Source organism: Cuculus canorus, chromosome 15 (genome assembly GCF_017976375.1).
Source record: "Cuculus canorus isolate bCucCan1 chromosome 15, bCucCan1.pri, whole genome shotgun sequence".
NCBI classification, from domain to species: domain Eukaryota; kingdom Metazoa; phylum Chordata; class Aves; order Cuculiformes; family Cuculidae; genus Cuculus; species Cuculus canorus.
In genome coordinates this window covers 17,618,529-17,643,989 of record NC_071415.1, presented here as the reverse complement: position 1 = coordinate 17,643,989, position 25,461 = coordinate 17,618,529, and the positions used below count along the sequence as shown (strand labels likewise).

The following is a 25,461-nucleotide window of genomic DNA, read 5'->3' as shown; positions in this document are numbered from 1 at the left end:
TTATTGAATGATTAACCTTTAAGAGGTTTAATTACACATTATTGGAATTCAGATACTGAGAAAAGCATTTTGTTATACTTGTTCACTGCTCCAGGTGTTTTTGTTAGAAAGTAGTTGCATTTTTTCCAGCGTATCTATTGAGTATCCACAGCCCACAAAGGAGCAATTAATGTTGAAGCTCAAGAGAACTCCAAATACAGGATAGGAGTGCAGAAATTACTTATTGTTAGGAAATTTTAAACATGTCCAAGCTAAAGGGAAAAGAAAGATACATAGGAAACTTTCTAGTAACCGATATTTTTACCTTATTTTCACTTTACAGAGATAAATCCCTATTTCCTTGTGTAGGTCCTGTAGTAGGGATTTTCTTAGCTTTTGCAAATATCCATTGTTTGTTCTCTCATTTTTTGGGGGGAGGTTATATCCCCAAATATTTAGACTACCTGCAGAAAAATAAGTGTAATGATTACCCTTGGCTCCCAAAGCTATGTATTTGATGGAGGATATTTAATTTCTTGGTGGAATTAATTGAGTAAATATCACAGTTTTGCTGTGTAATTTACAGGATTACAGAACAGTAGTGCAGTTTGCTTACAGCTGAGCAAGCTATTTGAACCTAGGATGAGAACTATGGCTTCCACTAGTGTCGTATAAATAGTAATTATTACATTCCAATTCCTTAAAGGCCTGAGATCAAAATAAGTTAAGATTGACAACACATTCTGTGCAACGTAAAAATGAGTCTCTTTTTTTCTAAAGACTTTCTCCCAGGGTCTTTTGGAGTTATTTCAAATAACTGAGGGACAAGGAGGTAAGGTGGCTTGTTGATGCAGTTTTATTTGGTTTTTAGTAAGCTTCTAACACTCCTGTTAAAAAGGCTCTTAGAAAATGGCAGCGTAGTTAAAAAGGGTGGTTCTATCACTGATGGACAACTCCTTAAGTTCAGTAGGAAACAAAGTGTCCCATTGTGGCTACTCCTGGAGGGACTACGCTGGTCTATGCGGACTTTAAGTGTAAATCACAGTAGTACCAGCTGTTGTTTCTGCATGATGAGGAAATTGAGAGAGAAAAAGACAGCATTTATCAGCATAATAGCTAAGAACAAAATTAAAAAAAATACAAATATCTCCCTCCAGCTAACTGGTTAAATTTGTAGGTTAAATAACTATATAAACAATTATTAATTTGAAACAGCCATGTTACAGAAGCAGTAGGCTGACCACCTCTCTGCCATGATTTTTTTGTATTCTCTAGAGACTTACAATGGTTTTAACTTAATGATTACACTGAGGTGACTCTATGTGCAGGAGTGATCTTGCAAATGGTTTTAGTGTCCATTGCCAAGTGTAGTCATGCTGACCTTACTGAATCGAGCTCAGTGGAGATAATGAATGGTTTCTCATGGAAGAAAACAATATTATACTTAGGGTTACATCTGAAAAAATAATTATAACACACGGACATTGACTGCTACTGCATTAGGTTGTAGCACTAACAAACAGCAGTTTTTTATATTAATTGTAAATTCAGTCTTGCAGTGAAGCTTGAGGAGGCTGTCACTATAAATGATTAGTTACTAATGGAATTTAAATTCTATTTTCTCATTTGTGTTTGATGGTTGAATGTTAGTGATACTAAAGATTAAAATCTTTGAATGCTCCAGATTACAGAGCAAACAAACAACTAGCAAAGATTGAAGGTGAACCTTCGTTAAATATGTTTTTTTCTGAAAAACTGAAAATGCTTATTATCTCTGCAGTTCAGAGTTAGGAGTAGAAATAAATACAGCTACAATACTGTTCTTGAGCCTTTTCTTAACCTGTGAGAAATACTGAGGTCTGTGCTTGATCTGCCTTTAGCGGTGATGGCAGTGCACAGGTTGTTATAATCCTGTTTTGTTTAAGAAGCAGTCATTGTCATCGATTATAACCAAGTTGCCTAAACTTTTTCTACAGCTAGCATTTTCTATAGAACCTGAACAGTAGGTGTGTCTGTAGTGTTTGAAATATTGCCATGCATAGTTGTTTCTTACAGTCTTTGATTTGTTGTATAATTGTTACATGTTGTCTCCTAAAAAAAAGCTGAAACGAGGAGTCAAGAATGGCTCAATAAAAATGGTTCATTACAGTCTGCCAGCTGTACCTGTAGTCTGGATATACAGTTTATCCAAATCCTGTATAAGCCCATTTTGGCAGCATTAGACTTTTCTGCCTGTTTTCCCTCTCGTATAGGTAGAGCCCCACCTTTGAACACGTCTGTATTCCATCTCTGCTGCCTTCTCCTGCTTTGTCTGCCTGCTCCTTTAAGCAGCAGGGAGCATGCCAGAGGCTGCTGGGGTTTTGTGTGTCAGCCCTAGTCCTAGACTTTTGCAGAAACTGGAGGCTTGCAGGGATGAGATTGACTTGGCAACAGTTTACCTACCTGTAGGGTGCAGGTTTTGTTGGCTGCTTCCTGTCCTTTTACTCAGCATGTGGTGCAAAAAAAGAGGTTAGGAAAGATAGATAAAACAGTCTCTGCTTCTCTTTCCTCCAGGTATGTCATAATGAGAGAGAAAGGCACTGTTGACTCTCACTACTGAAAAAAATTGGGCTTGGAAGATATGCTCATGTAAGGCATAGGTCCACAGCAGTTCCCAGGTTGTTAAAGCTATTTTGTACCATGTATTAATTTATATGAAACAAATATCTTCAATAGAAAATACTCCTTGGCCCAACAGTGGTGGCCTGAGCAGTGGCAAAACAATGCAGCTGCTCAAAGTTTGGGGGGTACAGCTAGGTGAGGGGACCAGATAGAATTGTTGCTCCTGTGAGTGCTGAGGCATCTGGAAGGACATGAAAAGATGTAGACTAATGTGTGTGGATTTGCACCAGTGGCTGTATGAGAAGCAGTTGTTAGCTGTCTGGCTCTAAAGGTAGGAGAAGACCTGCTGTAACTACTGAGTGTGCCTTTCATATTCTTTTTCTGTGCAAGGCATCTTCTGCTCCAGGCCGTGTACTCCACAGAGCTGCCAATGTTGTTCTACTTTACGATTTGTTCATTTAATGAATATCAAAGAAGGTGGAAGTGATGGTCAATTCACAATTTAAAATTATTACTCATTTTGTTTAACCGAGTTGCAAATGTAGTGTATTTAAATTGCAGACACATGGGAGCGACGTGTTGGTTATTAGTAGCCCACAGTTTGTTAAAGTTCCTGAACCCTTCTCAATTGCTTCTCGTGGTCTTCAAGAACAAGGATTTCTGAAATTTCTGGTCATGCTTCAAAGCATTTGAGGAGAGGGGGTTTGCAGTCGGGGTGCTTGGTATTTAGTTTTGGAACATTGGCAGCCAGCCCTTTACTTCTAATTAAATGAGAGAGATAATTTCTCTCACAGAGGGGTAGTTGATTTAATTTTAACTTTTGTCAAAATGCCCAGAGCACTGAATGAGTGTCTGAGCACTGGAACAACATCCTTCGTACAGATTGAAAGAATTAACACAATTAATTCACTGGAAAAATTCTAGGTTTTTGTTTATGCAGGTTGAAATTGATGATGAATATACAAAACCAAATGTATGATACTCCTGCCTTTTCCGTGATGCAAGTTCAATTTCTCATGTAAGGCTCAGGCCTGGGAGGCAAAAAGCACTTACTTGGGTGCGTGGGAGATGGAGGCTTTCTTTATTCCTTATTGGAGACTGGAGGGTCCATGGGCCACTTGTCCCAGGTGGTAACTGAGACCTTTTCCCAACGGATGCAGATATCTCAGTGCTCATCTTATTTTGTTCTAGAGCATTTTGAAATATTGTTATAATGAAACCTTGGCAAAAGAACAGTTTAAAATGTAAAAATAGCAAAATCTGCGGAGGCTGCTGTTCATTTTGTAAGTCAAAGCTTGTGACTAAAGAATGCTGCTTAGCAACAGATGGGGAAAATCTGAAGGTGATCACATCATTTTGCACTCCCTGAAAATTAATTATTCATGTTCATCCTACCTTTTAAGCACTATCATTTTCATGTCCCTGTTCTGCTTGTTCCTTGGGATTAGGACGATGTGACTAGCTCAGTTGTGTAATTCAGTTTTGATATCACGCATGCCAATGCAGCTGTGATTCAGCTGCCGAGCTCTAGCTCTGGCTTCTTCAGTTCTCTGTCACACTATGCTGTACATAACATGTGCTGCCCCGTGTGGAATAGGACACACGGGGAAATGGTGATTCTAGAGCTAGACTCTAAGCTGCTGATTTGTAGATAATTGAGTATCTAATTTAATGTTTATTTTATTTGCTAATAATCTTGTTTACTGGCATTTGAATTTATTTCCTAGTCTTTTTTTTCCTTTTTTTTTTTTTTTTCAGTTTGAATTAAATAGTCTGGTGTGTGGATTATTTGTCTGCATTGAAGAAAGGCTTTAAACTCCTGGAGAGGTACATTATAAGAGCTGCAAATAATTAAATAGTGCGGTAAGCGTAGGTTTTTATGCATTCTAAAATGCAAAGAGGTAAAGCAAAATTGTTAATGTAAGAAGAGGGGATAGGACATAGGTCTCCTCTGCTGAAGAGACTCTCTTCATTCTCCTTTTCTTTCCTCTTTCCTGGGTTGCATAACCATTTCTTCCTCACTTTTTCCCCGCTTTGATGGCTGCAGATGATTAAAGAGTTCTCATTTCTATTTAATTCCCTTTTATACAGTACTTGTAAGATGCTTAGATCCTTTAGTTGGCATCTACTCACATTTGAAGAAGAAAAAAAACATATACCTGCTAATTTGAGCTTCCAAATTGAAGGTTTGGATGTTCAGCTAAGACGCAATTAGTTGAAAATGATGCATTATGTAGAAAAATCCCCATGTCAGCTTGAAAGTTAAGCTTATGATGAAATAAGACATTTCAAAATTGAAGTTGTGGCTGCTTTCTCTCTGCCTCTCTAGGCCAAACAAGTGTTCATAATCCTTTCCACTTACTTATTCATTATTTCTTAACACACAATAGTAAATGAAGTCCACATGAGCCTTTTAGATAAATAAAAACAGATCATAACTGATTTGGCCCTGATCTTATTTTGTAATCTACCAGTTTAAGCAGTGTAACCCTAATGGTCAAAGTAATTACAGTTAGGGTTAGAAATCCAGATTTTCTACGTCTGAGCTGGATCCTGCCTGCCAGCCTGAATTCCTCTGAGGTATTTGAAACTCAGTCTTTGAATGAGGACTTGAACTGAGGGAGTCTAGCAGCAGAACAGTAACTTCTTGATTCTTTACTCTGTGCCACCACTTAATCCCCAGCTTTCCTCTCTGCAGGGTAGTTAGAGACAACCCAGCAGAAAAGATGACACTGGTTTCTAGAAAGGCTTTATTGGTGAGATAGTGCCATAGAGTGGGTGTCCTATTGGGTCCTAAAGCTACACAAGAAGTGGCAGAACGTTTCTCCATGTGGCTGAGGCTGGTTTATGGTGAATTAGTGCATCAGTCCCCGTATATCTGATCTATGAGTTGGTGGCTAGTTTCAGTTTCGTGCTTCATCATAGATTGTCAGCTTGGGCATATTCCTTTGCCTTTAGTTTTTCTAGCTCCCCGTTTGTGAGATGAAATAAATGCATCACTGAGTGTACAACAGAATAATGCTCTTGTTTTTATCAAACAGGCACAGCACTCTCTTCATAAGGTCTGTTTGGTATTTGACTAGAGGTTGTATTCACTCAGCCACAGTGGGTCAAGTTGCACTTATGTCCGTAGTCATTAAAAAATACAGTTACTGTATTAGTAGAAACAATAACCAGCAAGCCTGAGAGGAAGCCTACCCGTGCTGTGCCTGATTTGGCTTAATACTCAACTTTTTATGTTACTTTTTACCTTATCTATTTGTTAGTGCACAGACCAAGAGCACAGAGGAGCCATGTGTACCTCTGATACATTAGAAGACAAAACAAAGTAAAATATAACAAAACCAAAACCAGATGGGATTTCTTTTATCATTATTATAAAGCCTTTATAATCTGTTACAGCTGAAGAGTTAAAAAAAAAAGTTGAAAAATAAGTTACTATACCTGTTTAAGTCTTTCAAAAATCTTTTTTTCTGAGATAAAATTTGTATTTAAGTTCCTAGTTTAAACTGTTGTTACTGAAAGTAAATGAAATCTGTACAATACTTGGGAAAAAATCTGATGGTAGTCTTCCCTAATTGGCCAAGAGTACTGGAAAGCGTGGAAGGAACTTCATCTCCAGTGTGGTGGCAGAATCCTCCATCCAGTTGTGGGATTTCAACACTTTTTACCTTCAGTAAGCAAACTTTCCAAACCCTCACTTATGTCCAGAACGCAGAAATATTCCTAAAATTGCATTTAAATAAAAAGCCAGTCACTTTCAGACAATGAAACCATTAAAACCCCCACAAACAACAAAGGAGTGGAGATAGCTCTGACTTGCAGAAAAAAATCTAGCAGACTGCTCTGGGAATGATCTTCAGAATTACCTCATTATTTATTCTTGGTGCAGTCCACCAATTAAACAAACAGTTTTATATATAGAAACAGAGATGGGCCTAGCTTAATTTTCAGGGTCATTTTCAGAGACACAGACACTGAAGATGTGCGGGCTTGTATTACCCAACACAGCAGATACTCGGTGCTTGTGCGTGTATGTATGTGCCCGAATGTGCGTGTGTGCTGTCGGCAAAGTTGATAATGAATGAAGGGAAGTCAGAGATTCCTGATGGATATCAATTGAAATTCCTCTATTTGGGTAATAGTGCATGTGTTATTCAAGTCACTAGAAATTTGTCAGAGATCCCTAAGAAGCTGATGGGGCTGAGAAAGTAAAAGCCCAGTACATTTTAATATCAGTAATACTTTGTGGAAAAATTCAGATTGCTTGGTATGTGATCATTCAGACCTTTTGTCAAGTAAATATTAGAGGTAGAAAGAAAATCTTGATTATGACTTCTGTCAGCTAGTGATGTGCAGAATAATGCTAATACTTAAGGAAACCCTTAAGTAAATATAACCCTTAAGTAAATATTAAGTAAATATAACAATTATAAAAGCTGTAAAATAGCAGATTTATTGATGCAATTCAAGGCTTGATTGAGACATCTTCACTATATTATAAACTTTTATAGGTGATACCTGACGCACCAAGATTTACATGAAACACACCTTAGAAGTTATTAGGTATTTTTTCATATTTGGTATGGGCAGGACTGTATTCTTGAAGGACCCCTAGAGTTGTGCTGTTTGTTGTACAGCTGAAGGTGATTGGAACATGTACACACGGCCACCTCTGTATGAGGAATGGCTCTTGTCTCCAACTGGTGGTCATAACATAGTGCTTCCAGACTGCAAGCATTATAAACACCGTGTGACATTCTGTAAGTCACAAAAAAAAAAGTGGAGGGATGCACTTCAGAATGTGTGCATAACAAATTAAATAAGCAATAACATAGACTTTAACAGCTAGAATCATGGGATAGTGTAACAAAAATATATGTTGATTTTTAAAGACTAAAGTTCTCTCCAACAGTTAACATGCACAGATTTTAAAGATGAAGCAGAACAAAACATATCTCGACAGCGGTAGGAGCTACAGAGGGGGATTTAATTAAAGAAAATTTAGGCAAAAGTAGGACACATGGTATTAATACTTTTGCTGTTGCAGATCTCCCAAGTCCTGATATAAATGACTGTGTATTGAATATGAGTTTTTGCAGACTCTGGAAACTTGACAATTGTATTACTGCAATGTGTTAAGAAGGCCATGAGGTAGAAATGCCACAGGAACGTTTGCAACTTCTGCCTTCTGTGCGTGAGGTTGTAAGAATTTTGTTGTGTATTAAAAATGCTTTGAAAATTTTCCAGGGCTGGGAATAATTTATAAAATGAACTGATTATAATTTTGTTGTATCTACATTTGGCCTGATTTTAATATGTTTCCAAAAAAAAAAAAAATCCAAGACAAAACCAAGAATTAGATGTTGCAAGAACTGCCAACCTGCTGCTCTGTGTTTTCTCCATTTGTCAGTTTTCAAGTGCGGCATGCCTTAAGCCTGAGACCAAAAAGAAAATGAAGTACAATACATTTTTCCTATAAGGCCCTGGCTATTAAATATTACACTCCAGTGCAGCCAGTTTCGCAAAGAACTCGGTGTCAGTGGTGCTCATTAGACATCACAAATTCCAGCAATATTGAAGCAGCATTCCTGAAAGCAAACAAATGGACAAGAGTACAGACAGACATTGGTATGATAAGGCAAGCAAACCAGAAAGGAATTGGAAAATTCCAAAGGAAAAATAGAAGGATAGAGGTTGAAGGGACAATCTGAGAATAAGGCAAACACAGTATCATGAGAAAAAAGTTACGAAGAAACTAAGTTGTTACTTACTCAAAGTTAAATGAGGCTGTAGGTACCTGCCAGAGCTCCACTGCAGCTGTTACTGGTGCCCCCCAGCCCTGTGCCATTCTGTTCAACCAAGAGGGTGTTCAGAAGGAGGATGATGTGTGTGTTTCCTGCTGCGAGCACTAATGGGAATTGAGTAGCTCTATGCAAATAACTCAAATTAGAACTATGCTGCCTATTTTTAGGGGGGCTGAAATGCAGCAATTTCAAGTTTAGGCATTATGTGCCAATTCTGCTGGGTAAACTCCTGTGCTTTATATCACTTGGGAGATAATTTTGTGTGAGTTTGAAAATTGAACACTGGTGTCTTTTCATGGAGAACACCTAGTAGTCCCACAAGAGAGAGCAGGAAGCTCTTACAAGCAGAATTATGGTAAAATGCAAGCTAAGGCTAAGAGAAATAGTATCCATTTAACTCCAATTCAGTATTCCTGGGAAGACTGCTTTATAGCAGCTGCGAATTAAGGTGATTCTAAAAAACTGATTTGTAAGTATCCAGAATTCTTGCTACTATGTCAAGAAAGAGTGAACACATGAAATAAGTTAAAGTATTACAAAATCCTGGAGCAATAGTTTCTGAACTTTTTGGTTTACGACCCTACTTGCATTTCTTAAAACCACATATTGTAGAAAACAGATCAACTGACTATTAATTTAATTTAAGCTGTCTTTGAGTAAGACCTAAGAACTTTATCCTAAAATATCCCTTGCAAAAGGACTGTAAACCCTGCTAGCACCCACCTTATGGAGCCCGAAATAAAAACTGTGAATTGGTAAACCCACATATGAAAAGTTTATTTCACGACCTTCAGTTACATTTCTTTATGCTATTTGGCATATAAATAATATATTAGTTTAATAACTATTTTTTTTGGCAGATGTTTTTTGCTTTTGGATTCTGTTTTACAGTCGTAGAACTGGAATTCTGGATGACTAAGGAAAGCTTTAGAGACACATGTTTTTATTTAAAAAAATTAAGTTACTTGTCATTGTACTGCAAATGAGAAAGCCTCACAATCACAAAAATCCTCACATTTAAGCTTTTGTGCTTTTTAAAAACTCACTGTTTTTAAAAATGACTCACAATGACAATAAGATATACAACATTTCGTTACTGCTGATGGAAGCAAGCTAAAGAACTCCATAAGGCCAGGGAATACATCCTAAGATGTTTCATCATTTTCCCAAACATTCCGTTGGATCTGCGTAGAGACAGACTCTTCGCCTTGGTTAGTTCAGAGTTACGTGGTTTCAGAAGACAAGACCTCTCCCACTTTTGCTCCTAGTTTCTACCTACTGGCCCAGGAGGAAACACCACTAACTTGCAACCTAACCTACAGTAAAATGCCAAATCACAAATAAGCAGTAATAGCTTACAACGTTACTTGTGGTTATTTTAAAGAAAAAGATGCATTCTGCATTGAATGAAAGACTCAACAAAAAAAAAACTTACAAAAACTCCACATATATAAACAAAAGACAGCTTAATCTAAATATTTAGCAAATACTATTTATTTCATTCATTCACGTTTCATATTTTATTTTGATCCAGTATGCAACACAAAGCTACAACTCTATAACCTTTCCATATACTCTTCATTTTCACCTTTTGCAAAGCTAAGCAAAAAAAACCCACCAAACCCAGTACTGACAAAGCTGAGACATCTGAAAAGGCAGTTTATGTATATGAATGATACAAATGCATGAAAAATACATGTTTTAAAAAGTTGTTCCACTCTCCATTTCTGAACCAGGCTCAGCACAGTTATGTTCTTACTCTGATTTTCTTTCTGATTTTCTTCAGTACAGTGGAATGAGAAAAACAATAATTAACAAATTTTAACTTTGCTATGGATGTATTTAATACCAAAATTTCCATCTGAACTAAAATGTTCACTTTGGAAATCTGTCACAGCTCAGTCTTAGACTGCACGTTAACATATTTCATATTTCACACTTAAAATGCACAAATATTAAACAAAGTGCACAGCACAGTTTTTACTGAACCTGAGTACAGAAAATCAATACTTTCCTCCTTAATGATGGAGATTAGATTGATCTGTTGTTAGCACTAGAATTGTATAAATATATATATGTTCAAGTCATTACAGAGAAGAGATTCAGTAAGTAGCTAATGTAAATACGTTAGCCTGTAATGGTAGAGGACTAGCCCTTCTGGCAGTGGCAGTGTGTTACCTAAATGTCACGTGTAGTGCAGAATACGTTTTTAACAACATACACATTCTCAGACAATCAAAAGACGAATGACTTTTCCCGGTTTTATGCTACACAGGATGCTAAGATTTTTATCTTCCAGGTGACAAAAGCTTTATTGAATTTATTGACAGAAGGTCTATTTAAGACTTTAAAATACAAGTGCAATAGGACACAGAAAGAAGACAATATTGGAAGAACTGTCAACACTTTTGGAAAACCTTACTTAAACAACTATTGCATTTTGTGAGAGGAAATATGTTCTAGTATAAAAGAATAATCCTAATAGCACAGCTAAATTTTTCACTTTCAAGTGGACAAGGTGAAAGAGCTATCAAAACTGATTAAAATATAAAGCATTTTAATGCATAAGTAAGGCACACTGAGAATTAAGTTTTATTGTGCCACCACAGAATCTCTACCCAGTCTAGACCAAAGGAATGCACTCCGCAAAATCTAGCAAGACAGAGCTCTACTGACTTTGGAATGTCAAAAATGAAAGTATAATGTCTAGGAAAGTAAGCAAACGTGATGTAGAACAAACACATCATACAATTATTGTTTACTGTGACAAAAGCTTATCATGATATTCTAAATTTCATGATTGAGTCAAGCATGTTCTCCTAAATGAACTCCTGCCAAAAGACCGTGATGTGTTTTAATTAGCTCCATCCCCGAAAATGGAAAATGGCAGTTTCCAGAAAATAAGACATTAATAAAAATGGCAAAAGCAGAATGATACACACACAGGTCACACATTAATGAAAACACAGTACCCTTTCAGCTTTAACAAGACCTCATAACTTCCAAAGGGAAACATCTTTATCAATTAATCTTGGCACTTAGTTCTTATGGACTCGGTGAAGAAATTAATTTAATTCATTCAGTGATATTACAGATTTGGTTAAAGTGCTGTAGAAAGAATAAAAATATTTAGCATTTCTCTGTTAAAAACATTTTGTATTCGTCTTGAAACTTGCCTTCACTAATAATTAACTCAAATATTAAAATTGGTGGAACAGCATTAGCAAGAAACAGCTGGTTATCTTGGAAGGCATTTATTATTAAAATACTTCATGTACTTTGCCAAAGTACTGTGCAAGAAAAGCTTATCTATGCCCTATGTTGAACAACTTCATTAGTCATCTTTTGCTTTTTCCTTTAGATATTGCCTCTCTGTAGGTCAGGTGAATAAAGTCGAAGAGTTGTGTGGCATTAGCGGTGTTACCCAAAATTTTGGAGAGTTCATCCTTGGACAGCGTCACTAGCTCTGCAATGCTTTTAACATGGTTCATTAAGGCACGGCAGTTTTTTGCATTAATTCCTGGCATTTTTAATAGAAAGTCCTGAGGACCTGGGTTATACTTCTCTGACTCAGGAAGAGTTTCAGAATCTGCCTTAACAGCCACTGCTGCTTCTGCATTGGGTTGGGGATGGTTTTGTTTTAACTCTTCAAAGAGTTCCGCAGTAGCATGGGGAGAGGGACACCACAGAATACGTAACTTTGGGAAATGGAGTGTGAGAAGGGTTAGTTTAGAAGTAACATCATTACTGGAAATTTCCTGATGTAGAGAGCCTCGTGGAATCAAGGAGAAAGGCTTGTTAGGATCAAATTCAATCAGGAGAATTGGTCGTTTATAGTAACGGGACATAGATATGCACTGTGTATACAGTCTTCCATTATTTAAAGAACCAATTAGATCACTGATACTTTTGCGTTCTACACAGATATCAGGAGTTAAAATGTAATCTCCTACTTCCAGAGTAACAGGCTCAATGTCAATGCCGCGACGATGAATCAGTGACGGAAGCTCACTACGAAATTCCCGCATATCCACTATTATAGTTTGCTGAACAGTCTTCTGTTCTTGTCCACCTGAAAAGCAAAATACAGTTAACCTGGTACTCAGGACCTTTGACTTTGATCTTATAATTTTTCCTCTGTGCTGCCAACGTCTCTGTAATGGAAAGACTTCGTATCTCGCAGATCTTCACAAATTCATCAGTATAGTAAATGAACAGAAGAAAAAGATGATTCATTGCAAAGAAAGCAGACAAACCCCACAATCTGCAGTTGTTAACCCAGGCAATCTGTTTTGCCAAGATTAAAAGGAGTCCCCAGCATTTACTAGCTCAAGGACAATGCTGCCCTTGATCATCTCTAGGCTTCAGTTTTAATGTTTTAACTTCCCTCCACCTTACTACAAGCGATACTACACAGTCTCATAACCAACAAGGTGCCCAGAAACAATCCAAATGGTATCTGTCTTAATGATACAATACTTCATTAATTTATAGTTTCTTTCAAAGAAAAGCAATTTATTGTGATTGCACAGACAGAAGCAGATGGACTGAGGGATTTCTTTACCATCAGGATCAATGTCCAATGTGTCTATGACCCAGGCACTTTGGACGGGATTTAAATGCGATTGTTACAGGTCTTTCAAAGCTTAGAACTGCGAGCCCAACTTCCGGAACTGCTCACCTGCTTTGCGTGTGTCAGTAGAAGCAGAGGCAGGTTTAGCATCTCTTATTAGGTCCAAGTTTGTTTCATCTCTTCCTTCTCTTTCTTCAGGAATAACCATGCTGGCCTTCTCTCTAATGAACCACAAACAAAGAAACACTAAAAACTGCGATTATATGAGACAAATAGATCAAAAGACTTCAATACCCTTCAGTCAGATGTAAAATTATATATAGTTTAAGACTAATTGCAAACCTGGTCAGAAATTACTAAGTCCTCCAGCTTGTTGGGCTAGATGCTCTATTTTTATTTTCAATTGCTAGTGCTTTTTAGCATCTTATTTTGCTATTTTTAGAACTCCTCAGGGCATATGAAACAAAGGAACTAATGACTAGCAATAGCAGTATATCCTGGTGAGAAGACCCTGTCAGTAAAAATACTGTCCTACACAGTATAAGAAAATAATTACCGTGTTCCCCAAAATAAAAGCCTGAGAAATATCTTACAAGAAATGTTCCCTGCAGACAAAAACACATTTACAGAAGTGAAAAACGTAGACAATTAGGGAAAAACACAAGTGGTGCTGTTAAGCCTTTGAAATTTAATGTTAAAAACCTAAAATGAATAAAATATCAGGTGCTTTTAAAAGGAATATTTTGACTTTTTGCCGCTTCTCCGTGGGAAAATATCTGAAAAGCAATTAAATTAGAAGTTTATTTAAAGCCCTCACACGGTTAAGAACATCACTCCATTTAAAGTGTAAGCAGATACGGGAACTGCATTAAACACTAATAATAAAAGTATTAAACTGATTTTGTTACCGAATGAGTTTTTCAAAGGCCTCCTTCTCTTTTCTCAGAGTTGTGAGATAGCGCTGTTCTTCTGTTGAGCCCCCGTATATGAGGAAATAAACCCTGTGGGTTTGGAGGAAAAAAAGAAAAAAAAGAAGAAAAGGGAGTTATTTTTTCATGCAGTGCATTTCCTCACCCCTACCTGCATGACTGCATCTGCCTTTCCTGCTCTGAAGGGAATGGGATGCTGGAGGTAGATATAACACCTGCTGATTAGGCAATTAAAAATAAATTGTACAAATAACCCAGTAGTTATCCTCATGCAATATACTCTGTGAGTTCTGTTATTTGTATCTGCACTACAGTCCTTACCTGGGTATCAGGATAACACAAAATATGGCCATGCCGATTCCCATTTTCAGTTATGTTGCATACATAAAAATATTTGACTGGAAAATGACAACTGCTGTGTTAATTTATGCAAATAATTTGCATAAGGTGATTAACACATAAAGCATTATAATTCAAAATAGAATAATCTTATATGTCAATAAATTGTGTTTCAACTGTACCAAGCAAAGTCTGTATATTGTAAGACTTAATAAACTGCAGTAAGTTATTTGCAGGCGTAACTGAAGTTTACTGTATTCAACACATGCTATGTCAGGCAGCTGTAAAAATGAAAGATCATGCAAATACTCATAGTTTATTAAATTACATAGTTTAGTAAATTAAATAGTTTTCAATATTTTTAATTGGTCTCTAACATTTCTTCACAAAAGGGAGGTTTGCAATTTACAAGTGTATTGAGTACACATATACAATGCCAAAATTTGTCAGCTACTACCAGAACTGAGTAGAACTGCAAATGCTGAGAAAAACTGCAAATACTTCTGATTTTCCTTTACTTGTTTTCCTGTTACAGTTTCTGAATTTGTGGTCTTTGACATGACCAGACATCAGGAAATTAATTAAACCCGAAATTAACCTTATTATGTGAAAATGATACCTTTAGGCATGGTTTATAAATGAGACTACATCACTGCACAACAGATCTATTGCCACTCAGATCATCTAAACTGAGTCTGGTAGAAGAAAGAATGCACTTCTTTTTTTTTTTTACAGGTATGTTTCTGTTAGGGGACTAAATACCTGCTGGGAAGTTAAAATTAGCTTTTGGTTAAATCAGACGTTATGCTTTTGTTTAAAATCAAGGAAAAGACTAAATGGGAATTGAAAGGTAGCTGAAGAAAAATTCCTAGATGCACATTCTGCCTCGACTGCCGAAAATGCATTTTTTATTTTCTCTTTTAAGACTAAAATTAGACTGACCGAGTCAACTTGCCTCAAAGGTTTTCCAGGCCTGCTTGCCTTATAGATTTCCAGCTGCCGAACAAAAGTTAGTTCTGCATCATATAATACAACGTATCTTGGCTCTACTTCATGCAGAACCCGAGTGAGTGCATAGGGATCACTGGAGCCCTGCAATGGATGAATAATTGTGAGAGGGTTCTTGAAAATACCATAATAACAATCTGAGGGCAAGTTCATATGGAAATCTTCAGGAATGGTCTCCTCCATAATGCTTTCTTGGCTGCTGCTTAATTCTTTGTTCTCTTCCACCTCTAACTCCTGTCTCTTTTCCTCCTCAGTTTTCCCCATCATTTGGATTATAGTCCGGTCTTGCTGCTTCTTGGGTTTATTTTGTTTTGAAGAAGCAGCGAGTTTGGCTTTTTTGGCTTGAGGTCCTGCATCAGTTTTGGCATTTCCTTTGGACTTGACCGCTTTTCTGTCCTCAATCCACACTTCTGTTGCCTTCTCATCCTTTCCAAAGGTTTTATTGTAGAGCCTTGTTAAAAAAGCTTCTGCTCCAGCAATAATACATTCCCTGAGCTGTGCACAAGCTCGGTCATCACTGGCACAAATGAGCACTTGCCCTGCAGTCAAGAAAGAGTATCAAGTTTATAATCTGTTGTGCTGTACTTCTTATCCAGCTACAAGACATCTCTTGGGCTAATTGTTTTTAATGATCCTAGAAGCACGCCTGCCAAACGCCTTTACACTTGATCGTCTCAGTTGCTCTGGGCTCTCAGGGAGTCTAAACTGCATGATGTTTTGTACCAAACAAGATTAGAGAAGGTTAATGAAAGTTCAGCATTCCTTATTCTTACACCATCTAGATTAGTGAGGTTTTCCTTTTCACCACCTGAAGCAAGACAGATACAGCATGTATTAAAACATACTCAGAAAACTAATTTTTTAATGTGGAATAAGCAAGAACTTAATTTAGACGACTCTAATTTTTAGCATTTGTCAGCTGTGTCAGGAGTCTAAAAAATATGTGTTTCACATAATGTTATTGACATTTGTGGGACCTGAATAACAACTCTCCACAAGCTGACTCAGATAAACTCCTACAACACTAGCGGAGAGCCAGTTCTCACCTAGAGTCAGAACGCTGTGGGTGGGAGAAAAAAAAGCACTTTTTTACCCTTACTATTTCCTAAAATAAAACTTAGTGAGATTTAAGGGAATGGAAAGCTCTAAAATGGGAACAGCAGCAAAGCAGTTTGTTAGAAACACACTTGCCTTCTACTCTCTACCCTATTTAGGTGCATCTCCTAGAGAAGCAAATTTTCAGGTGCACATGAAGAGTGTTCAAGATGGAACGGGCAAAAGACAAAACTCCTGTTTTTTTTAGATCTGAACTTGATAAATGAGTGAATGTTACCTTGATTAATATAGATTTCCATATTATTAATTTTATTGGTTTGAGACAAAGGTATCAGTACAACATGAAATGTAAGTAAAGATATATTTTTTTGCAGTAACGCAGGTTCTTTCCTAAAGAGTAATGCATAATAACCTACATTTCTTAATTTAGAGCGAGGACTAAATAGGACCTTATGTAAAACTCTTTAGTTTGACATAGTTTATGTACAGATGTACGTACACTCCTTAAGTCCACAAATATTAAATTTGAATCTAGCTCTTTAATAAAACTACAGTAAAATGTTATTCTCCTTCTTTTAAAAGTCAAGTAGAAGTAAAAACTATCTGCACTGTGAAAACTTACATCATCTAGCATCCTCTCACCTGGACCACCAAGGTCTTCACTGTTCTTATTCTCATTTTCAATCTCTTTCAGTACTTGTCTCAAAGCTTCCCACTTTGGGTTAGTTTCTAGAACCAATTCCCTTTTCAGTTCTGAAACAAAACAAGATCAAAGACAGCAGCTCGTACAGCCAAAATACTTTTCAAACTTTAAACCACTTTAAATTAGCAGAGGATGTCAATATTGTGACCATCACTGGCAAATAGAATATTCAACAGCTTACATGTGAAACTTGTTATGCTGATAGGTTGGAGAGCACTCTAACAGAAACATTTAAAAATTGGGATAATTTTTCAATTCTGAAACTGCCAAATTTCTTTTTGTAATAAAAGCAATGGTAGCCTCTTAGCCATTCACATGAAATAAAAAAAGATCAAGCTAATCACCAATATAAGCCAAGAAAAATTCCAGAATAGTTTTCCCAGCTGAGCAAGCTTAGAACCCCCTACTTCTTCATGACCCTGCTCTATGTTGTCTATTATATACGCTTTTTGAACTAAGACTATGGATCAACTTATCCCAGCTAAGAGTGAGACAATGAGCTGTGTAAGAACATGTTGGGAACCATAGCACAAGTAATAATACGCAGTGTTGGAAATCGTGTGACACTCTCAAACTTAAAATTAGGAATCATCAGTACCGTTTTCCTTCTTTACGTCACTTTTTTCAGCGACTTTGCCTTTCCGATTCAGTTTCTCATCTGCAATGCGATAAACTCTAGCTCGAGCATTTACAAACATTGAAGTACTGGAGTCGAGAAACAGCCAACCTGAAGAGAAAATGAAAGCAGCAGTAGTTGGACATTTGCAAGGTGCGTGTGTTTCAACTCTTTCCAGTAAAAGCCCCAAATCTCTCATCTGGAATACCTGGGCTACCTGCTTGCTATGTAATTGCTAGCTTATTAAGAGAGAGAAATCTGGTGCAGATCTCACACTGTTAAGTAACAGCAGTTAAGTGGGAAGATGAAAGCATTATCTGTCAATAAAAACCTACGTCCTTATGGCTGGTTATATAAAACCTAATTAGGTACCTTCATATGTTTGGGGACGTTAATTAAAAACATCAACATTTCACTGTTTCATGTATATATAACAACATGTATGGTTATTCAGTGTTTACCTGAATTCTCACCAAAAGCTTTTTCACTCGCTCTCAGCGACTCCAGAAGATTAAGGAAAGTGACACAGTCATACTGAGTCAGATACAGGAGCAAAGTACGTAGTATCTTCAAATCCTGGACCAAAGACTTTGTCTTAGCTCCAAGCTGGTGCCAGAGAGGATCTAAATAGTGACGTATGGTCTAGAAATAGGAATTGGGAAGTTTAGAATGACAAATGCACAGTATACTAATCAGGATACAAATGCACTTCTTCCCCTTTGCAGCAGATGACACTGGTTTCCCAACATTATTAAACACAGCCAATTACAGATGGGAGGGCGAGGTTCTGTTAAGTTTTGCTAAGTGATCATTTTTTTCGAAGTTAATATTGATGTCTTTATGTAAGACATTTCAACAATTAGCAGATGTATATAATTTAATGTTTTCAGTATATATTTTCCTTTCCTTATAATAAAATACCAGTAAAATAATACTCCCCCTCTTATTTTACTAGTACTGGCCTGTGCCGTTAGCACCTAGTACCCTCTACTTAGGCAAAGTAAACCAAAATTATAATGTCATTTAATTTTTAAAATAAGATGTGTACCATGCAGATATGCAACCTACAGAGCATAAGAAAAAACCTTCCAAGTATCTGAAGTACAAAAGGTCTCATATCAAAACAAAATCACATGTAACAAATAACCATGTTTCACTATGATGGTTGCAGTTTATGATTTTATCCTACAGAAAGCATATGTATGCCACATATAGCAGATCTGCTAAAAATAACAATGCACACACAATTAATGATATATATAATGATTCAAAAATACAACAGATCCATGCATGTGTATATTATGTGCAGTGTTTCTCCTAACAGAAAAAAAATACAAGCAAGAAATTCAAGAGGGGAAAAAAAAGGGGAGGCGGAAATAACTGTGTCCTTATCTCTGAAGTATTTTGAGCTGAAATTGCAGCCATCTTAACAACAAGAAAAAAAACCCCAAACATGTATCAGGATGTTCTTACTGTAGGGACTTTGGAAATGAGGGAAAACCAATACCACCAAGAATCCTACTGGCAACTCTAACTACAGATTAACACAGTTTCTTTCCTTGTACCAGTGATAAAGATGCCATGGGAGAATACCAGTTACTGCTGGTTACCAGTTTTACAAATAATATTTTTTGTTTCCATGGCAGACAGTTTGAAGATCTACATCCCTTTGGTTAGACACAGAAAACCAACTGAAATGGTTACCTTGTCAAAAGCTTTACCGATAGCATTTTCTAAAGATAGATCTTCTACTTCAAGAACTGGATTGTAACGTTTGAGTTCTCTCAGACATGCGTTCAAAATGTCCAGGATTGAAGTCTGGATAGCAAGCATAGCAGGAGTCATTGATACATGTATTTCCACCACTTCAGGCTTATGCTTCTCTAAAAATGAAGTCACTGCTATATGAAATCTAAGAGGAAAACAGTTTATTAAGATTCACAGGGATGGTTTGCTTGACCTACAATTATTGAAGTTTGTATAAACTACAATTACAACTGTTTTAAATGTAAACAAGTAAGTTAATTGCAAAATAACTGTGCAGGTATGTTGCTGATCTTTACTAACAGAACAGAGCTGTGTCTGCTGACCTCTGAAACTCAATGGGTATTTCCCTTACCACACGATGCGCCCCAGGGTCTTTTCATGGCTCAGAAGCCAAGGAAGAAAATTTAAGGAGTCTATTCAACCTTTCCTATGCTAGTTAGGTCCATTTCTAGTTCTTTGTGCTACTGAAAGAAAAACTTAAGAATTTACAGTGCAGTGTAACAGTACATTGAGATGGAGTGAAACACATTGTAGACTGGACTGAGGGAACAAATGGGCAGACCTCTTGCTCAAGGCAAGCACATGGAATGGGCAGTCAGACAAAGGGCTCAGCTCCATTTGTGGCTCTCTCTGCTCCTGAAAGACTTAAAAACATCACAAACTTGGTGATTTGGTTTCTATCACTTATTAAGAAATATTCTTCCTACACAATATAAGTGGAAAGGAAGATTAAAAAAATCTGACACATGGGAAGAGATCCATGGAGTTTCATCACAGCTGGAAACAAATACCTTCATGAATGGCAGAACTGAGACTGTACTCCTGTTACTTTGTGGCTTAAATAATCTCTTAAATGAGTGAAGTTTTTCTTAAGCTATTAAGAAAAACCTTCTGCTGTGGATTCTATTGGCTAAAAGCTATACCATAAGATTCAGACCCTTATAGGTTTAATTTGTGTCTGTTTTCAAAAATACTTACAGAAATTTAGCATCTTTAAATCCAGTTCTGTCAAAAACTGAATTAAATTTGTTTGGGGATACAACAGGAAACGCAGATTAGCAGTGTGACTGCGTGCACCTCATTTTCTTAGGAACACTTTGTAACATCCTTCATGTTTTTCTGAAGTTTAACTCTCCAGTGAAGCAAAGGGGTGCCTTACCTTGGCCACAGATAAAGTTTTCTGACAAAAAGATTTCTCATCACTCTTTCCACATGGCAAAAGCCAGTATTAAATGCAACTGCATTATCTGTAAAAGCTTTAATGAAGCCTTGCTTGTTCTTCTGGCGATAAAGTCGCAAGATAAAAGCTTCCTGACAGGACTCGATGATTCTGTGTGCTTTGTATACCAAAATGCCTGGCAAAATAAAAGGTTTTCAAGTTACAAAAAAAAAGTAAAGAAAGGTCTGATTTTGTATAGATTTTTCCTCAAAAATGTCTTATCTTAACATTTTTTTCTTAAGTAAAGTACAATAGGAATTTAAATCTTCTAAAGTGATGGTTGAATAAACTTTCTGGGGTGCAAACCAAGTGATTCCCGAGTTTCAGTACCATGGAATCTCCAAATAACAAAACAGAGTTAATGATACAACTTTAGTAAAAAAAACGTCGTGCTTGAGTGGCAGGACTTACTAGCTTAGACAATTCTTTACTTCTAAGGCAAAACTTGAGCCTTTTAAAAGGAGTAAAAGTAAATGTAAGACATAACACACTATTACAGCAAAGCAAGTTTGGTATATTCAAGAATATCTTTGCTAGAGAAGTTCTGAAATTATAGACTTGTCAAGTATGTTTCATTGGTAACAATTCAAGTGCTTACACAATCAGAGAACTTCTGAAAACATTTATTTTGCTTTTCCGCCCCTTCCGATATTCATATTCGCACTTGAGGACACAAAGTACCAGCAACTGTATGAATACACCACTGATTTTCTTCATGGCTATGGGTGTGTTAGGAAAAAAAAAAAGATGTATCGTGCACATGTTAGTACAGAGAAGTGAAACACGTGAGTACTTCCAGGATTTACACTTCACTCAGCCAAGACCTTCTAAAACCAATGCTTTGTTTTCTCCCTACACACTTAATAGTGTTAAACAGCATATGACATTTTTTTCACTCTCCCCCTCGTGACAGGAGGCCTATGTGGTACTTCTATCTCTTCACAGCTTCCAGTGGAATAATAAATGACTTTCTAAAACGGAAGACAAGGACACCAAACATCACAAGTTTTACCTAGTACCTACGTAAGCTGACAAACTCACAGTGCATTTAATTTCTATAACAAGTTTCTTCAGGCCAGCAGCCAGCCATTGACTTCAACATGCCTTTGCTTTATAAGTGAAAAAGCATCTATAAGAAAAACACTCCCACGTAACTGCTAGCCATCCACGTTCAACTCATAGAACAATCCATTGAAACATCTCTTTCTACTCAGATATTCTTATATCCCTCCTATGAAGCAAATTATTCAGGACACAATAATGATCACACTAATTTCTAAACATCTTCCAGTATGTCAAGATGTGACTCCAAGAGAACATTACAGAGAGAGAGAATTTGAAACAGGCCTGTAAGTCTACGTCTTTATCACACCATCTTCCTACTTTTAGTCAATATTTCTCCGCTTATGAAGTGATTTCATACTGCTGTGGAAGTCTTGGTAGAAACAATTTGCTACCGCTTACCACACCAACCTGCATCAGTTTTACCATGCTATTAAATACATAATTTCTCTTTGGCCAAAACCGTCAGGAATAATTCTTATCTACTGCAGTGTTAATTTCTTATCTCCATTCGGCTGCATTTATGAGTTCATCAGAAATTTACGTGTGATCCTGTGTTGATGTTATAAACATTTGTAACACCTAGAAACACCTTACTGATTTTTTTTTTTGCTATGTTAGCTCTTCAAGAAACACTGTTACAAGTTTTCATGGTACAATGTCACACACAGGTAATAGACCTTTCCAACAGAAGGGCGGGTTACCCGAGTTTTAAAGAAGGCAGCAAGTTATCAAAGCTGCGGTGGCACTGACCTCTAGTGGGAATCCGAAAACTATAACAACTTTGTGTCAGGACTGATTATTACATCTTTTGTGTATTTCTTCTTTTCATACTTGCAAAGTCTAAAGGTGTGTTTTCTTTATTTCTTTTCTGCTTTCTCTTTGGTAGGGCAGAAAGGAAGAGAGGAAGGAGTCAAACGGAAGAAGAGAAAACAAAGCAGGTTGCCCAGAAAATGTATGTGTTCACTGGTTTGTTTTTTTCAACCTAGACATATCAGAATTGACAAATCTGGCATTCCTTGGCTCTAGCATAAAACTGTTCAAAATATTTTACAGATTAGAGCTTGTCATACAGGAACTAAAAGGAAGGGGATACAGCTTCTGAAGCAAAACCTTCCGTTTTCCTAAGCATACAATATTCAGTTATGTTTAGCCATCTAGATAACAGTAAAATACTCATATTCCTGGCTCTTAGATATCTATTTTACTAGCTCTACAAACTCTAACAGGGCTTCCTGTTTAGACAAGAACATAAAAGCAATGATAGTTGGGGAGAACAGGAACAAAACACGTGAGGAAAAAGAGAACAGTAACATCTTTCATGTATATTACAACAAAAGAGGCCACAAGCTATTCCCAAAATCTTCACAATTGTTGTAACTACCTCACTTCATAATATTACTATTTATATAGTGTCTGAGGTGTGTCAAAACAAAGCTATTCCTATTTTATGATGGCGAAAATAATCACGAGTTATTTGTTAATGCAAAACAACCCCCAAAAAAGGTAGTATGCATGGTTGATAAAGCATAACATCTAAAATCAGTTTTAATCATAGGCCATTTAATGACAGCCCAGTGTCCTACAGACCACAGACACTATTTCACCAAGTGCAATCAACCACTCTCCTTTGAAAGCCAGTCTGAATTTTATGTTTTTTGTGTCACTGGCAGTTTAACTACTGATTTGCTTTTAAACCACTTATTGATATCATAAAGTCATATAAATGGATAATCCAGTACTTAGAAATAATGTGGATGTTTTCAAGTTGCATGACTAAAAGGCAAACAAGTTCAAAGCAAAGAAAACCATTAAAAAAAGGAAAAAGCAAGAACTACATATTTTCTCCTTTAACTTCAGTCTTTCTGGAAAAAAAAAATAAGAATTCTTTAGCCTCAATACCACTTTGTAGAACCCTCACAGAGGATTAAGCTTTAGGTGTTTTTAAACGGAACAGACTTGCCTTTATTTCATGAAACTCTTACCAGTAATGAGGTTTGCAGGAATTCTGTCCGTCAGGAAATCTACCACAAGGATTCGACTGGTTGCAAAGATGACTCCTCCTTGTGTGTAAAACTCATAGCGAGTATTATTTGTAATTTCATTGGTAACACGCCGAGGAAGGTGCACAACTCCATCTGACCTCAGCTGATCAATAAAATACTCCTAAATCGAATACGATAAAAACATAAGACATCTTTGTGGTAACTGATTAAGTGGATGCAAAACCCCCATAATGATACATTCTGTAAATTTGAAGGACCTGTCCTAAACACATTAAAGCACAATAGTACAATATTCTACCTGAGGAAGACAGAATTCTCATGGCTTTTTCTTCTTAGGTACACTTTGTTCAGTTTCAAATTTATCCAGGTGATTAAAACCTGTGTAATTTCAGTGGTAGCCAGACAACACTTAAGAATATATTAGCTCCTCTGAGGATCGGTTGCCCATTCACTTGTATTTTAATAGCTCTTTTTCAGAAACCAGGCAAATTTAACAGTGACTTTAGAGCAGAGAATTGGGAAGAAATCATTTGCAGCGCACTCCTGCCATCCAAGGCAAGTACAGCAGGTAGGGTACACGCACCTGATCAGCCACGGCTGATACGGACCTACAGTCACTACACAAAGTGCCCAGATCATAAAATCGTAGAATCACGAGGTTGGAAAAGAGCTCTTGGATCATCGAGTCCAACCACTCCCATCTGCCACTAAACCACGTCCCTGAGCACCTCATCTACCCATCTTCTAAACACCTACAGGGATGGGGATTCCACTCCCGCCCCGGGCAGCCTCTGACAGGGCCCAATGACCCCTTATGTGAAAGATTTTTTCCTGACATCCAGTCTGACCCTCCGCTGGCGCAGCTCGAGGCCATTCCCCTGTCCTGTCCCTGTCACTGCGGAGCAGAGCCCAGCTCCCTCTTCTCTACATCTTTACAGGCAGTTGTGAAGAGAACAAGGTCTCCCCTCCTCTCCTCCAGGCGCTCCTCTAAGACTTGTTCTCCAGCCCGGTCCCCGTTTGGCCGCTCTCCTCCGGCCTGCTCGGCTCTCTGGCAGCGCCGCCCTCCCGCCCGGGGCCAGGCCCGGCCCCCCGCTCACCTCCTCGGCGGGGCCGGTGTTGAGCACCAGCACCAGGCTGGCGGGCTCGCAGTAGAGGCGGAGGAAGCGCAGCAGCAGGCGGTCGATGCCGAGCCCGCGGGCGCAGATCACCAGCCCGTCCTGGTGGAAGAGGTCCAGGAAGATTTGGCTCTCGTGCTCCAGCAGCGCCGCCATGGCCCGCGCCCGCCCGAGCGCGCATGCGCGGAGACCCCGCCCGCGGGGCCGGGCTGCTCGGGGGGGGCGGACATCCTGGTCACGGAATGGCCCGGGTTGGAAGGGGCTCCAAAGCCCATCCAGCTCCACCCCTGCTGGGACACCTCCCACTGGATCAGGGCCCAAGGCCCATCCAACCTGGCCTGGAACCCCTCCAAGGATGGGGCAGCCACAGCTTCCCTGGGCAGCCCGGGCCAGGGCCTCACCGCCCTCAGCATGAGGAAATTCCTCCTTATGTCCAGTCTAAATCTGCCCCTCTCCAGTCTGTACCCATCCCCCCTCCTCCTATCACTACAAACCTTTGGAAACAGCCCCTCTCCAGCTTTCTTGTAGCCCCTTCAGGTACTGGAAGGTCGCTATAAGGTCTCCTCAAAGTTTTACTATGTTTAAAATTAAAAGCAAGCCTGCATTGTTAAATACAGAAATAAATTAGCATGCACTCCTCTGAATATCATTCTTCTACCCTGTAAGTCCCAACTGAAAAAT

The 25,461-nt window shown here is 37.9% G+C and overlaps 1 protein-coding gene across 1 annotated transcript; it reads right to left on the bottom strand.

Annotated features, from left to right (window-relative positions):
* Positions 1-9,863: 9,863 nt before the first annotated feature.
* ERCC4 (ERCC excision repair 4, endonuclease catalytic subunit) lies at positions 9,864-24,984 on the bottom strand. Its single transcript, XM_054080292.1, has 11 exons — positions 24,763-24,984; positions 23,645-23,825; positions 20,538-20,733; positions 19,316-19,523; positions 18,073-18,253; positions 17,594-17,722; positions 16,935-17,045; positions 15,184-15,775; positions 13,869-13,961; positions 13,069-13,181; positions 9,864-12,459 (listed from the first exon to the last, which is right to left on the bottom strand). Exons 1-11 carry the CDS (start codon positions 24,934-24,936, stop codon positions 11,726-11,728), a joined length of 2,712 nt encoding a protein of 903 aa, XP_053936267.1. The 5' UTR covers positions 24,937-24,984; the 3' UTR covers positions 9,864-11,725.
* Positions 24,985-25,461: the final 477 nt, after the last annotated feature.